Raw genomic sequence first — 18,079 nt, 5'->3', positions numbered from 1 at the left:
ATATGTTTTATTGTCGTCTAACCATAAACTTCCAATTTTTAACATTATCTCAATTTTCACAAAAAAGTGACATTCCCCCTTTTCCTGTGGTCTTCAAGTATAAAAATAATGGCGAAATTTTACAGTACTTGAAAGCACTATGAAAAAATGAATTTGGGACATAATGTAATCTGAAATTTTGATTAAATAAATTTAGGACGTACTTAAACATGCGACAACACTCTTATTGGTGACGAATAGTGTGGGTACCAATTGTATCATGGTATCAACAGCCTGGGACAAATAGTCCTCGTATGATTTTCTTGGGACGAATAGTCTTAACTTAAGAAAAAAAACAATATTTGACTCAATATATATAAAATATGTTCATCCTAAGCATGATATATTACATTTCAATGAAGAGAGATTTTATTACCGATCTGTAACAAATTCAATTATTCAGATTATGCTAAATTACATCACAAACAAAAACAAGAGACACTTACATCAAAATAGTGTCTGAATTAGTTTAAATTTTGTTTAAAATACTGATATTCAGTAGTAGGCAGATAGAAGCAAGAGTCAACTTACTGTTTTTCAGTCAACAGGCCACATACTAAAACATTATCATTCATGAACCAAATATTGATAATGTCTCATTTCATTTAATCTCTTCCTAAATGCATATATTGTATTTACCCGAATATAAGCTGCACATTTTTTGCTATATTAAGACCAATGAAATATATCTGCGGCTTAAAATCAGGTATGAGTTATATGCAGACATGAGCAATGTAAATATGCATATAATTTGAACGGCTAAACTACCAGAGTTTGTTCCAGCAGTGGATGCCTTTAAGGATCACACAACTGACATTGTACAAAACACAATGACCGAGAAAATGAACATTGATATGGCTGTTATACCAGGTGGAATGACCAGTCAGTTGCAAATACATGATGTATGCATCAACAAACCTTTCAAAGACCACTTAAGGCAATTGTATACTAACCAACTCCAAATGGGATCGCATTTCTACAGAAACCATCATCGAAGGCTTCAAGAAGTGCTGTATAACAAACACCCTTGACAGGAGTGAAGATTATATTCTTTGGGACAATGATAATGTTTCAGACTCATCAGAAGAGAGAAATGACAGTGATTGGATGAGTGAATACGTGTGTACATATTTTGTTTCTATGTTCTTTACAACCAACTTGTAGTGCATTATAGAAATTAATTTTGCATAAAATCAGTGGTTGGGTATGATTTAGATTCATAATTTAATCCATTTGATACCTATTTCACTATCATCAATACATCACTGAGAGGTTAAGTGGGGTGCTGAAATTTCCTTTTTTCCACCCCAAAAATTAACTTAAAAATGTAGGTGCGGCTTATATTCGGGTAAATACGATATTTAATTTCCAAGCCCTACACAATGTTCAGTAAAACTGAATAGCTGGTCATTAGTAGATATGTATACCTATTTCACTATCATATCAGTACATCAATGACAGATTAAGTAGGGTGCTGAAATTTATTTTCCCCAAAAATTATCCTAAAAATGTAGGTGCAGCTTATATTCGGGTAAATACGGTATTCCCTATTTGAATATCATATCAGTACATCACTGACAGGTTAAGTAGGGTGCTGAAATTTCCTTTTTCCCAAAAATTAACCTAAAAATGTAGGTGCGGCTTATATTCGGGTAAATACGGTTCTTAATTTCCAAGCCCTGCACAATGTTCAGTAAAACTGAATAGCTGGTCATTAGTAGATATGTATACCTATTTCACTATCATATCAGTACATCAATGACAGATTAAGTAGGGTGCTGAAATTTCTTTCCCCCAAAAATTATCCTAAAAATGTAGGTGCGGCTTATATTCGGGTAAATACGGTATTCCCTGTTTCAGTATCATATCAGTACATCACTGACAGATTAAGTAGGGTGCTGAAATTTCTTTCCCCCAAAAATTATCCTAAAAATGTAGGCGCGGCTTATATTCGGGTAAATACGGTATTCCCTATTTCACTATCATATCAGTACATCACTGACAGATTAAGTAGTGTGCTGAAATTTCCTTTTTCCCAAAAATTAACCTAAAAAAATGTAGGTGCGGCTTATATTCGGGTAAATACGGTTTTTAATTTCCAAGCCCTGCACAATGTTCAGTAAAACTGAATAGCTGGTCATTAGTAGATATGTATACCTATTTCACTATCATATCAGTACATCACTGACAGATTAAGTACGGTGCTGAAATTTCCTTTTCCCCAAAAATTAACCTAAAAATGTAGGTGCAGCTTATATTCGGGTAAATACGGTATTCCCTATTTCAGTATCATATCACTGACAGATTAAGTAGGGTGCTGAAATTTCTTTCCCCCAAAAATTAACCTAAAAATGTAGGTGCGGCTTATATTCGGGTAAATACGGTTTTTAATTTCCAAGCCCTGCACAATGTTCAGTAAAACTGAATAGCTGGTCATTAGTAGATATGTATACCTATTTCACTACCATATCAGTACATCACTGACAGATTAAGTAGGGTGCTGAAATTTTTTTCCCCCAAAAATTATCCTAAAAATGTATAGGTGCGGCTTATATTAGGGTAAATATGGTATTCCCTATTTCACTATCATATCAGTACATCACTGACAGGTTAAGGAGGGTGCTGAAATTTCCTTTTTCCCAAAAACTAACCTAAAAATGTAGGTGCAGCTTATATTCGCGTAAATATATTTAATTTCCAAGCCCTGCACACTGTTCAGTGAAAATGAATAGCTGGTCATTATTACATATATATAGATATTGAAGGAGATACAAGAAATGCTACAACTTCTGGCTAATATTTAAAACCAAAGCTATATTATGGAACATTCTGAAATATAAATTCATATGCTTGCATATGTTATGTCATGTCTTATAAAAGCAGTGGACTCATAACAAGTGAATGAAGTTAGTTGATTATGCATCAGCTCATCACTATTTGCATTAAATTACGAAGAATCTAGAAACTCAACCTTCATTTATTAAAAACATAAATGGCCAATGTATCAACTTAAAATATGCAGTTTGGAATGCTAATACTACAAAATTCACTACTAATAGAAACACACAAAGTCCCACCTCGCTCACAACTAAGTGGTACAGTGTTGCAGTATTTACATTACTCTTATTCTAACCTCTCTTTATTAAAATAAGAACAATTGATATAAATATCTAAATAATGAGAAAATTCTCCAGACACCAAACTGAACTCTAAGATCAATAAATACAAAATGTGATGTCTCACACTTTTCTCAGAAGTACAAGAAGAAAAATGAATGTATCCAATGATTAAAACACTGTTTCCAAGATGGTAATACCTAAAATCTATTTTCATATTCAAGTGAACATGAAGCCTTATATTATTGCAATGTGTTTAAACTTAAAATCACAAAACACAGATACAAACATTTCTTGCTGCGTCCAATAAGTTACATTACACAACAAACAACATTAAAACTGTTCACTGGCTCTTGCTAGTCTGCTATTTGCAATGAAGCCTTCATTTGTGTCCTAAACGACACTTTTCCAACTCTTGTTTGAAAGTGTCACAAACATGTAGCTTCTAATCCTCATCACCATCATCTCCATCATCATCATCATCACCAAAACTATACTTCACTGGCTTCCGTGCTCTTCCCCCAGTGGATCTTGGAGGTGGAACGAAGTCATCATCAATGTCATCTTCATCTGAAGAATCTACCTTCTTTTTAGATTTCTGCAAAATAAAGATGGTGAAAATGTGTAATAGTTAATCATTAAAAATCTACACAAAAGAATATTTTGTTTTGTTAGAACGGCAATATTTAACATCTTCATTGATTGATTAAAGTTCTCGTTAACACTTTGTTAAAAATATAAAATTTACTTTGTCATACGTTAAAAGTGTTAAAATTGTTAAAAAAGGTATTTACCTTCGACAGACACCCCAAATTAAAGTATACAGTAGAAATGGAACATAAGCAAGCTATAAACTTCTTAGACATCACCATAACCAAAACAAAAAACAGACACGAATTCAAAATATACAGGAAACCCACTACAACCACAACACATATACACAATTCATCAAATCATCCCATACAACATAAACATGCAGCTTTCCGTACAATGACACACAGATTAATTAATATACCAATGAACAATGACAACTACACTGAAGAATTAAACACAATAAAATATATAGCACAAGACAATGGATACAACCCTAACATAATAGACACACTAATAAAAAAAGGCAAAACAAAAACAGAACAAACCAACACAAACAGCACGCGAGAATAAATACATAACATTAACATATCACAATACCAATACCCACAAAATTGCAACTTCATTCAGAAAACTAAGTACAAAATTGCATACAAAACAAATAATACAATACAGAAATACTTAAATAACCACACTAAACATTCAAGTATATATAATTCAACTGGAGTTTACAAATTAAAATGCAATAGTTGCCCACATTTTTACATAGGACAGACAGGAAGATCCTTTCATACAAGATATAATGAACATATTAAAGCTATAACCAAACCTTACATCACATCAAATTATGCAGACCACATTATCAACAATAATCATGACTACAATAATATAGAAACAGATACGGAAATTTTACACATCACACCAAAAAGTTCACAGTTAAACATCCTAGAACAGTACGAAATATATAAGAATACAATAGCACACCCACAATATATACTTAACACAAAACTACAGTTCGATACGCACACATTATTTGACGTCATAATACATCATAACATACAAACAGCCAACCACCACCATAGGAACAACACACTCCCACCCTACCATCGACAACTGCACATCGCAGAGTCAAGATCACCAGTGGTTCAAGAGACACTGAAGATGACGACACATAGCGTCGAAACGGGCCGTCTGTCGAAGGTAATACCTTTTTTAACAATTTTAACACTTTTAACGTATGACAAAGTAAATTTTATATTTAACGTATGTACATTTCATGTGCAATACATTACTTTGGTACAATTTTATAGTGCATAAAATTGCATTTTTTTTGTGGTGTTAATGCATATTTTAGAGGTAAAAACATATATTTGCATATTTCGTATTTAATATTGCAAAAACAAAACCTACTAATAACGATGCTACTTAGAGAAAATATAAGAAAACCCACTTTTACGAAGAAATTGTTATAAACATCAGAAAAGACCAAGTAATGGCATCAGAGACACTATCGATGAATTTAGCATACAGCAAGGTTCACTTCAATTCACTTGTTTCTTCTATGAAGACTTTGGAACGACATTTACTGTGCCTGAAACAATCAATAGCTGTACCATGCTAGATAGAGGAGTTCCTTGAAAGTAATATTTTACTAGTATTTAATAATTAACAGACAAGTGAAAGCTAGTTTCTCAATAATTTTGGGTTTGCTTTTTAAGCCTGGAATCTGGTTTTATAGCGAAAAGTTGTAGTCTCATTTCTACTTCTGCATTTTTGTCTGTTTCGGTATTTTGTTTTAGTGGACACATATGCAAAGAATCCAATGATGAAAGTGGTAAATATTATTTTCCGTTTTAAATGTTTAATAATAATAATAATAATAATAATAATAATAATAATAATAATAATAATAATAATAATAATATTATTATTATTACGCATATTATTGTGATATTATTAGTTACAGGAGAATGGAGAAAGTTACACAACGCAGAACTGCACACATTGTATTCTTCACCTGATATAATTAGGAACATTAAATCCAGACATTTGAGATGGGCAGGGCATGTAGCACGTATGGGCGAATCCAGAAATGCATATAGAGGTTAGCTGGGAGACCGGAGGGGAAAAGACCTTTGGGGAGGCCGAGACGTAGATGGGAGGATATTAAAATGGATTTGAGGGAGGTAGGATATGATGATAGAGACTGGATTAATCTTGCACAGGATAGGGATTGATGGCGGGCTTATGTGAGGGCGGCAATGAACCTGCGGGTTCCTTAAAAGCCATAAGTAAGTATTGGGATATTATTACTATTACCATGGATAAATATATAATAGGATGCGAAACTTACTGAGTTTCCCATAACACATACTAGAGGCGCTGTTGTAGAAATTGATCTTGCTGCCATCTGTGTGTGGGAGGGGCGTTATTACATCTAGCAGCGCACCAAGTAGCGAAAAGAGTAATTACTCCATGCATTTAGCAGCGCACCTGGTGACGAAAATGTTAAACTGTGCAGAAAGTATTCCCTCCCACCCTCATCGATATTCAAAACTTACCCAATTTAAAATAAAACATTTACAGTTTTATTCCTCACAGCATATTCCACTGAAAGTTCTTACTGGAGCCAACAGGAAGATAAAAGAGACGATGTGTTTTACACCACCCGATTAAAATATAACCAGACAGAGACAAAAAATAAAGCAAAAGATTAGATAATTGGGATTGTATTCTTTGGGTATTTACTGTACAGCGTAATGGAAAAGTCTGCAAGAACTACTTAGATAGTTCAATTTATTATATTACTATTACTTTACAATACATTCAACAACACTATTTTTACAACGTCCATAAGCATCACTGTTTAACATACACTGCTTATACACACACGTATCACTTTATGTTCACTTATTAGCAAGTTTCTGTCTGCCATCTCGTCTCCTCAACTCTCGAGCAATATCTCGAATGGATAAATAGAGAACTCTGGGTAACCGTGCGTTTTTTTTAAAGCCCTTCATGCCTTTGCTGCAGCAAAATGAGGGTCGAAAAAAAACGTAAGTAGGTCAACTGACTGCAAAATGGTGGACAATTAATATTGGCTTCTATTTCTGCCGTAATAAATTTAACCCTAAAAGAACCAAACATGTTAAATAATTTCGACTTCCATGATAATGACATGGAATTATTATTACTAGACGATTTTGACAATAATAAACGTTGCAAAAGACCAAAACACACATTCCGCCCTGATGGATCGTGCAGCAAACTCGTAAAGCAAAGTTTTGATTTGCTGCACGCTTGCTACAGCGACGGTGAAGCAAATGTACAGACGTGGGCAAATTATTAACAAAATTGACGATTTTTATGATAATTCTGTTTACAAAATTTGACTTTTCAATTTAAACTACAGTTGACAATTTTGCATATTTACACCATTACAGTACACAGAAATATGCAAAAATGTCAACTGTAGTTTAAATTGAAGAGTCAAGTTTTGTAAAAATATATAATAAAAATCTTCAATTTTGCTAATAATTTGTAAATTAGCAAAAATGTCAACTGCATTGAAGAGTCAAATTTTGTAAAAGTATAAAACAAAAATCTTCAGTTTTGCTAATAATTTGGAAATATCCAAAATGTCAACTGTAGTCCAAATTGAAGAATCGAATTTTGTAAAAATATACAATAAAAACTTTCAGTTTTGCTAATAATTTGTCAATATGCAAAAATATCCAATGTAGTCCAAATTGAGGAGTTAAATTTTGAAAAATATACAATACAAATCTTCAATTTGGCTAATTATTTGGAAATACACAAAAATGTCAACTGTAGTCCAAATTGAAAAATCATATTTTGTAAAAATATATAATAAAAATCTTCAATTTTGCTAATAATTTGTCCACGTCTGTAATAAAAGAACGGTCTTGCTGCAGCGCTTTACGTCTTGCTTTAAAAAAAAAGTACAGTAATGTACCCAACACGTAGTTCTAACGTTTACCACCTACGACGTTGGGCACTGATCATCTTATTTCAGCCCCCCACGGCCAGATGGTGCTGACTGCAGTTTCGCATCCTATTATATATTTATCCATGCTATTACTATTATTATTGGTGGTTTCAAATTATTACTGATACATATTTTCGTAATATTTATATGTTTTTATACTATCCACCGGTGCAGTTCATTCAGCTAAGCACTTGCTTACCGATCTAGAGTTGTGCTCAGACGCGGGTTCGATTCCCGCTTGGGCTGATTACCTGGTTGGGTTTTTTCCGAGTTTTTCCCCAACCATAAAGCGAATGTCAGGTAATCTATGGGGAATCCCCAGTCTCATCTCGCCAAATACTATCTCGCTATCACCAATCCCATCGACGCTAATTAACCTAGTAGTTGATACAGTATCGTTAAATAACCAAGTAAAAAAAAAGAAGTACAAAATAAAATTTAAAATCATATAGGGCTCACGGAACTCTGGCAACATACTTGAAGAAACCCTGCTCTATGGTAATTCAGCAGCTGTCCAGACTGTGCGAAGAGTGGCCTAGTGTGCACATACATTTTTCGGAAATCACAATCAGAAATAATAGCGATAGTGGTAACCATGACTAGAGTCTCCAGTATAGATCCCTGTAATGGCATAGGATAATATTTAAGAATATGTAATATGCTTCAGCTACCGTGATGGTCCAAGCAGACCTAAGAGGCGTGGCTAACCACTAGGGAGTAGGGTGGACTGAAAATATGAAGTTTATGGAATCAAAGTGTAATACTAGGGAAAAGGGGGGTTTTTTTTTTATCTAATGCCACCAGGTTGTCTTTTCGATATTTCTGGGAAAAGTTGTGGGATAATATCATAAAGAACAATACAAAATATATTTTCTCTACATTAATATTTAGAGGTGCCCCAAGAGCATCATATTTTGAAATTTTCACAAAATTCTGAGGTTCAGATTTTTTCACGAGACAACGTTCTCCAGTAATCTGAACAGAATACCAGGAACATGTTTAAAAAAAAAATACATGTTAAAAGATTCGACATATTTTTGGTCCCCTGTTGTTTCATCTTGAAGAGTCACAAAAACCTCAATCTATAAGAAAATTGAGAATAATCACAAAACTCTTACATATGATATAATTAATGTAATATAATCAATGGAAATTCATTCTTATGTTGGAGGGTATTTAAATCAGAATATTTCTAATTAATACAAGAAATCTGACCTTCTACCCTGTATTCGCAATGTCAGAGGAGCTGAACCCATCACAATTAGAGATGAGCTTAAACGATATTTTCAAGTATCTGTGACAACTGTGACTGTGACAATTAAATATCTGTGACTTTTATCGGTGATTTTGTCACACTGATATTTTATATCGATACGTAGCATGAATTACACTGATAAAAATTAGCAGGAAATATTGAAGAGCAGTGATATATGAATACGATTTCTCTATACACACCACTCATCAGTAATTTATATGGGAAAATCCAACAAAGAAATTATGTACATGTACCATTAACAAATAAATACTTACCTAACTGAACAGTAACATGTCAAGAGTTAACCTCATGTACCAAGAGGTTATATTACAGATATTGATCCTGTTGATCATTTTTAAATGTAGTTGGGTATGGAGAAATTGAGGTTATGTGATTATCCTAATCGTTTTAAAAATTGATCCTTTTTATTGTATATAATATAATGGATAAATTATTTTAAGTCGTGCATTAACATTATAATATTGAGTCATAGAATACAAATTAATGAAACATAAGTATTCGGAAAAACATTGGAAAATAATTACAAAACAAAACAGTTGTTCAGACAGGATTTTACACAAGATTAAGTACTGGTAACCAATGGTGTTATTATTTAAATCGTGTAATAACTACGTCATTTATAATAAGATGGAGAAACTACCGCCAGAGTGCTGTTATTGCATCATGCGCACACGCAAACCTGCGACGTAGAGGAGAAAATATCAGTCACAGAGTACTGAATACGGAGCAGATTTCGATAGCGATATTTTGTCACAGACATTTCATGTCATCAGTCACAGGTTTATCTGCGACAAAATATCGGTTTGTGAAATATCGGCCATCTCTAATCACAATTACCTAACTATCAGGATGTAATGAAATATATCTATTGGTCAAAAATTAATTAAAACCTGACTTCAAATCAGAAGAATTTACTGTTGAGATTTCAGAAAGAGTTGCTATCAAAACTAAGGAAACCCAGGTAAAGACACAAATTCCGAAAGTCAGTCATGCAAGAATATTACTGATTCGTACTTACCACGATCAATACTTAAAACTTAATGAAGCCTTGTAAGAAACGACATAGTGACAGTAATTAAAATAACATGCAAAATTCAAAGAAGAAGCGAACACACTATTTGATATATGCAGTTGCAAATGCAAAAAAATTTAATACTGTAGGCCTAATTGTGACAAAGATTGCCCTGTCCCAAAACAAGAAGGAATGTCAAGGTAAATAACACTTAAACAATACCACAAGAATATCGTTATTAATATAAACAAACCTTCTTCTTCGTTGGTCCAAACATATCATCTTCAGAATCAGAATCATGCTTCTTCTTTGGTGCTTTCTTAGGAGCTTTCTTAGGTTTATTCTCGTCCGAATTTCCCTTGAACAAAGTTTTCTTCTTTGGGGCTTCTGTAACAAGATTTAAGAAATAACTGCCATCCTCAAGAGGTAGCTAATTACTGCCCGTGCCTCACTTCCTGAGCTGTTTCTTTGCGGGGCAAGATGCAGAGGGAGAGAGTGGGAGGTCCTGGGTACCGCATGTGCCTACTACCCTACGTTGAACACATCGGCCTTTTCAGGATTTCTTTCGTCAGCTATGGACAAGCGAATGTATAGGCTATCCCCTCACAAAACAAATTATGTCCTTCTCATCAATTCCTGTAACTAAACACTAATACCACTGGTAGACTACAGTCTCTACTTGAGATTATCGACCTAATCACGATTACGGTTATCACGTGTACACATCCGTAAACTCTTTCCTCTATGGCAGTGTTTCTCAAACTTTTTCCACCGCGAAACCCCTTTTAATCTAAAGTGTAACTGCGGAATCCTTGTAATATTTGATTAATATTTAGTAATTAACAGACAAGTGAAAGCTAGTACCTCAATAATTCTGTTCAGTGGGACGAATGTATTTGCTTTTCAAGCCCAAAAACTGGTTTTATGGCGGAAAGTTGTAGTCTCATTTCTACTGTAACTTCTGCATTTTGTCTTTTCGGTATTTTGTTTTAGTGAACACATATGCAGAGAATCCAGTGATGAAAGTGATAAGTATTATGGGTATTTTCCATTTTAGATATTCATTGAACATATTGTTATTACGCATATTATTGGAATATTATTATTATTATCATTATCATTATCGGTGGTTTCATGTTGTTATTGATTCATATTTTCGTTACATTTATATATTTTTATAGTATCCACTAAGTATAAAATAGCCACCGAGTAGCCCAGTCGACTAAGGCGCTTGCCTATTGATTCAGAGTTTCGCTCGGGCGCGGGTTCGATTCCCGCTTGGGCTGATTATCTGGTTGGATTTTTTCCCGAGGTTTTCCGCAACCGTAAGGCGAATGTCATGTAATGTTTGGCGAATCCCTGACCTCATCTCGCCAAATACCATTTCACAATCATCATTCCCATTGATGCAAAATAACGTAGTAGTTGATACAATGTCGTTAAATAACCAAGTAAAAAAAGGTATAAAATAAAATTTAAAATCATATAGGGCTCACGGAACCCCGGAACATACATTGAGAAATGCTGCCCTATGGTAATTCAGCAATTGTCCAGACTGAACGAAGAGTGGCCGAGTGTGTACATACATTTTAGGAAATCTCCATCAGAGACAATAGCGATAGTGGTAACCACGATTAGTCTCTCAATTAATATCACTCAATAAAAGAATTGTATTCCAATGGATACCATCCCATTGTGGAATCCTGGGAAACGAGAATGTGGATGCTTTAGCAAAGAAGGGCAGCACTGCTACTTACAGACCTGTTACTAAATCTACGTATTACTCTGTGAAGAGATTTATTAAATCTACATACTTAGACTTCAACAAACAAAATTTGATAACACAATCTCAAGGGAAAAAATGGAACTCTCTGCACCAAAATCCACAGTTAATTCCCGATTTACCACGAAAATCGTCTGTAGCTGCATTTAGATTGGCAACAGGCCATGACTGTTTGGCCAAGCATCTGCATAGAATTGGAATATATCAGTCCCCTAACTGTCCATTGTGTAACTCAAACCAAGAAATGGATTCAGAACATCTCAAAATCTGTGCGTCAGTGGCTAACCATGACAATATTTTTGAAAAATATTGGAGTGCAAGAGGTCAAATGACTTTACTGTCAAATGCCTGGCATTAGAAAACAACAACAAATAACCAAGTAAAAAAAAGGTATAAAATAAAATTTAAAATCATATAGGGCTCACGGAACCCCAGAACATACATTGAGAAATGCTGCCCTATGGCAATTCAGCAGTTGTCCAGACTGAACGAAGAGTGGCCAAGTGTGTACATACATTTTAGGAAATCTCCATCAGAGATAACAGCGATAGTGGTAACCACGATTACAGTACCCAGTATTATAAACAGTAAAAACCACTGCACTGGCATAGGATAATGTTTTCCGCACATGTCATATGCTGCCGTGCCGGTCCGAGCAGACCTAAGAGGCGTGGCTATAAGCACTAGGGAACTCTCGGTTCAGAACGTGAGACAAGGGCAGTATTATATATGCAAAACGTAACACATCAGGACCATGAGACTTGCGTAGTTTTCCTGGAACCACAACATATGAAAACTATGTAGATGTAACAAAAGTTGCAAATCAAGCTTTCAGGTGTAACTCCCTGTAAAGTTGATTTGAATAATTTCGAGGGAAAAATTGTTCCGGGGTCGGGTATCGAACCCGGGACCTTTGGTTAAACGTACCAACGCTCTCCCAACTGAGCTAACCGCGAACTCTACCAGACACCGAACCAATTTTTCCCTCTTATCCACAGACCTCAAAGTGGGCTGACAACCGTCAAACAACCAACATTGAGTGCACACTAACTCTGTATGACTTAAATACACTTAATACACGTCACTGTTCGTTAACAGAAAACCACAATTTAAGTCACACAAAGTTAGTGTGCACTCAATGTTGGTTGCTTGACGGTTGTCAGCCCACTTTGAGGTCTGTGGATATAGAGGGAAAAATTGGATCGGTGTCTGGTAGAGTTCCCGGGTAGCTCAGTTGGGAGAGCATTGGTATGTTTAATCAAAGGTCCCGGGTTCGATACCCGGCCCTGGAACAATTTTTCCCTCGAAATTATTCGTAACAAAAGTTAATTCAAGGTTCACTATTTAACGTTTTTCTGACACTGAACTGTGATGGATGGTTGCTACATCCATCAGTAACTGTAAATGGTTCTTGCAAAAGTGAAATTAGCAGACGGTTTATGTCTTATTCTGCTGTGTATCATTATGCTCGTGATTGTATTCCCAAAGGGAGGAAATTAGCAGACAAACAGGCACGTGGTGGGAGCGTGGATCACGTGGTCCACTCCATTAACACTTAGTGGTGGTGAGGCAGCAGCATTTCCAGTCACTGACTCTTCAAACATCTGTATTTTATGCATTGAATAGAAATGCATTTATTTTCGCATCAGTCAAGATTTATAAAAGAAATTATTTAATAGTAATATACGTTACAAGAGCAGTATGTTGAAGTTTTCATGTTCGAGGAAAAGTTTGAAAAAGCGAAACGTAGTTGAGCCTTTTTAATTTCCGAGAATTGAAAGAAAACATACCGCTCGTGTATCGTACATTATTTTGTGCGAAGATCGTTTATTACATACATGAAAGAGGAATTTCTAATTAGTTGCAATGAAATCTCCATCTTGGTTTCTGTTCAATGACGGCAAATTTGCAAAACAAAAAATTGTTGCTTTAAAATGTTTTCTGTGTTTACTATATTCCAGCAGGCCGTGATATACGTCTGTCTTTTTTCCCCCCCAGTCTATGATGAGTCTGGAATCTTGTTGATTTTTTCACGGCTTCCTTAATTACTTGCATCACGAATGCAGTAACTTAAGTGGAGTTGTAGAGTTTACTTAATTTTTGCAAATACTTAAAAACAATAATTAAGAGTGCAATTTAGGTGAAATTGCAGTGGTAAGTTTCCAATTTATAATTATTACTATATTGAACGTCTCTAAAAATAATATCTTAAAAGCCTAAAGCATTAAAATCAATATGTCACTTAAGCGGTAAGAAGAGAGAAATTGTTATGTGTGTTAGGTTGGGAATACTGAATGTGGAATTTTAGACTTTCCGCGGATTGGTTTTGTGCGGAAACCAAGCAAATACGCACGATCTCGCACAAAAACAACTAATTTTTAACATAAAATGAGAGTGTCAGAGGAAAAAAATAACAGTTAATCGAATATAAAAATACATTAATCTTGTGCAATACTAATTTTACATATAAATCAGGGCTCTATTTATCACCATCAACAACAGATATAATAATAGCAGAGTTTCAAAGATTTTCATTCCATGTTGAATCTTTCGTACACTACTTTTAATACTTGAATATAAATAATTGATTAAATGGCGATCTTACTCGTGTTAATTGTGTAAGCATGTGCGGCTTACAGCTGTTTCGGTGCTATTCGACACCTTCCTCAGAGCCTACTAGATCTCGGCGCTATCTCAACTTCACTGCCTGTTGTGTGGGTGTGTTCGTGTGATGAAGAGTTGTGTCAAATAGTGTGTGTGTTCTGAAATTATTCTGTGTGTTTAAAATTTGATTCGGGTGTGTTTTAGTGTGTCCATATATATTTCATATTGTTCTAGTGTGTTGAGTTTTTGGTTTTCTGTGTTTATGTTATTGTATGTGTGGTTAGCATTAGTTGTGTTCGGCATATGTAGATGTATTGTGTCCTCTGGTTATTGCTTTAATGTGTTCTTTGTATCGAGTTTTGGAATGATCTGCCTGTCTGTCCAATGTAGAAACTGTCGCAACTATTGCATGTGAGTTTGTATACGCCTGTGTGGTTGTATTTATTTGTTTGTGTGTTGAGATGTCTTTATAGTGTGTTTTCTGTTCTGTATGCTATGTTGTATTTCTGTTTTCTGAATAGCACCGAAACAGCTGTAAGCCGCACATGCTTACATAATTAACACGAGTAAGATCGCCATTTAATCAATTATTTTGATTTTCATTCCTCACTATAGTATTATTAGTTGGGACTAACATTCCTAGGTTCCCTTCAACACTACGAATATTCCTGAAATTGTTTATCTTCTGAAATAATTATAGCGTAACATCATTTCACAATGCAGTTCAGCATGGTTTTACATCGAATTAGTTACACTGAACAATTTCAAGCTCAGTGTAAATTGTTACAAATTAGGAATTTGGCTAATAACATAGGATAAAAATAGTGTAAACACAGAAAAGCTGAACACAAAAAATAGTGAAAATAATGGAAAAATAAAATTTAACAGTGCTATTTTTTTTTATTGTTTTTGAAAGCCTGAGTGTAAATTGTTACAAATTAGGAATTTGGCTAATAACATAGGATAAAAATAGTGTAAACACAGAAAAGCTGAACACAAAAAATAGTGAAAATAATGGAAAAGTAAAATTTAACAGTGCTATTTGTTTTATTGTTTTTGAAAGCCTGAGTGTAAATTGTTACAAATTAGGAATTTGGCTAATAACATAGGATAAAAATAGTGTAAACAGAGAAAAGCTGAACACAAAAAATAGTGAAAATCATGGAAAAGTAAAATTTAAGTGTGCTACTTTTTTTTTTTTGTTTTTGAAAGCCTGAGTGTAAATTGTTACAAATTAGGAATTTGGCTAATAACATAGGATAAAAATAGTGTAAACACAGAAAAGCTGAACACAAAAAATAATGGAAAAGTAAAATTTAACAGTGCTATATTTTTTTTTTTTTTGAAAGCCTGAGTGTAAATTGTTACAAATTAGGAATTTGGCTAATAACATAGGATAAAAATAGTGTAAACACAGAAAAGCTGAACACAAAAAATAGTGAAAATAATGGAAAAGTAAAATTTAAGTGTGCTATTTCTTTTTTTTTGTTTTTGAAAGCCTGAGTGTAAATTGTTACAAATTAGGAATTTGGCTAATAACATAGGATAAAAATAGTGTAAACACAGAAAAGCTGAACACAAAAAATAGTGAAAATAATGGAAAAATAAAATTTAACAGTGCTATTTTTTTTTTTTTGAAAGCCTGAGTGTAAATTGTTACAAATTAGGAATTTGGCTAATAACATAGGATAAAAATAGTGTAAACACAGAAAAGATGAACACAAAAAATAGTGAAAATAATGGAAAAGTAAAATTTAACAGTGCTATTTTTTTTTTGAAAGCCTGAGTGTAAATTGTTACAAATTAGGAATTTGGCTAATAACATAGGACAAAAATAGTGTAAACACAGAAAACTGAACACAAAAAATAGTGAAAATAGTGGAAAAGTAAAATTTAACAGTGCTATTTTTTTTTTTTTTTGTTTTTGTTTTCGAAAGCCTGAGTGTAAATTGTTACAAATTAGGAATTTGGCTAATAACATAGGATAAAAATAGTGTAAACACAGAAAAGCTGAACACAGAAAATAGTGAAAATAATGGAAAAGTAAAATTTAACAGTGCTATTTTTTTTTTTTTGAAAGCCTGAGTGTAAATTGTTACAAATTAGGAATTTGGCTAATAACATAGGATAAAAATAGTGTAAACACAGAAAAGCTGAACACAAAAAATAGTGAAAATAATGGAAAAGTAAAATTTAACAGTGCTATTTTTTTTTTTTTTTTTTGTAAGCCTGAGTGTAAATTGTTACAAATTATGAATTTGGCTAATAACATAGGATAAAAATAGTGTAAACACAAAAAATAGTGAAAATGGAAAAGTAAAATTTAACAGTGCTATTTTTTTTTTGTTTTTGAAAGCTTGAGTGTAAATTGTTACAAATTAGGAATTTGGCTAATAACATAGGATAAAAATAGTGTAAACACAGAAAAGCTGAACACAAAAAATAGTGAAAATAATGGAAAAGTAAAATTTAACAGTGCTATTTTTTTTTTTTTTTTGAAAGCCTGAGTGTAAATTGTTACAAATTAGGAATTTGGCTAATAACATAGGACAAAAATAGTGTAAACACAGAAAACTGAACACAAAAAATAGTGAAAATAGTGGAAAAGTAAAATTTAACAGTGCTATTTTTTTTTTTTTTGTTTTTGTTTTCGAAAGCCTGAGTGTAAATTGTTACAAATTAGGAATTTGGCTAATAACATAGGATAAAAATAGTGTAAACACAGAAAAGCTGAACACAGAAAATAGTGAAAATAATGGAAAAGTAAAATTTAACAGTGCTATTTTTTTTTTTTTGTAAGCCTGAGTGTAAATTGTTACAAATTAGGAATTTGGCTAATAACATAGGATAAAAATAGTGTAAACACAAAAAATAGTGAAAATGGAAAAGTAAAATTTAACAGTGCTATTTTTTTTTTTTGTTTTTGAAAGCTTGAGTGTAAATTGTTACAAATTAGGAATTTGGCTAATAACATAGGATAAAAATAGTGTAAACACAGAAAAGCTGAACACAAAAAATAGTGAAAATAATGGAAAAGTAAAATTTAACAGTGCTCATTTTTTTTGTTTTTGAAAGTCTGACCACAGTATAGAGAACATACAGTAAAGACACCTAAGCCATTTCGTGGGAACAAATTCTGAATGCGCATGTCACGAAACCGGGTGTATTGTCTGGAACCTCCACCAGATGGATCTCCATCTACGACAGGCTGGCATAATTTAATATTAATTGAAAACATTCATTACTCATCTTATAATTTTAAAGACATGAGGCAAAGGAATGGCAATATAACCATAATAATAATTACTTCCGTATGCAATCGTCATGAAAATATTCACTAATTGACGCTAACGTTCAAGTCACTGCTTGAGGCTTATGTTGGTGAAATTGATCCAAATACAACATAATACATCATGGCGTCTGTTACGGTGAAGTGCAAACATGAATGTCAACAATGGACATATTTTGACTTCCTAGCGACATAATATTAATGATAGATAATATACATACAAGATTATTCATATTACTGACCAATAAAATAAATAAATAAATATTTTACTAATATTTTGATAGTGGTTTGATACTAGCGACATACTTAGATTCATTGAGAACTAGACCTTACTGAATTTAGTACCAACAACATCAAAGG

General features: G+C 33.4%; 1 protein-coding gene across 2 annotated transcripts in view; it reads right to left on the bottom strand.

Moving 5' to 3' along the window:
- Nucleotides 1-2,833: 2,833 nt before the first annotated feature.
- Top2 (topoisomerase 2) overlaps nucleotides 2,834-18,079 on the bottom strand; it is a 100,622-nt gene continuing 85,376 nt past the window's right edge. For both annotated transcript variants that reach the window (XM_069831960.1, XM_069831961.1), the window contains 2 exons: nucleotides 10,297-10,430; nucleotides 2,834-3,753 (listed from right to left, as the gene is read on the bottom strand). In XM_069831960.1, the coding sequence (XP_069688061.1) occupies nucleotides 3,601-3,753; nucleotides 10,297-10,430 (287 nt within the window). In that variant the 3' untranslated portion in view covers nucleotides 2,834-3,600. The remainder of the gene's footprint in view (nucleotides 3,754-10,296; nucleotides 10,431-18,079) is intronic.

The sequence above is a fragment of the Periplaneta americana genome, chromosome 7 (assembly GCF_040183065.1).
Source record: "Periplaneta americana isolate PAMFEO1 chromosome 7, P.americana_PAMFEO1_priV1, whole genome shotgun sequence".
NCBI lineage: Eukaryota > Metazoa > Arthropoda > Insecta > Blattodea > Blattidae > Periplaneta > Periplaneta americana.
Note: the sequence above shows the minus strand (reverse complement) of the source record. Positions and strands in the feature narration are given on the sequence as shown.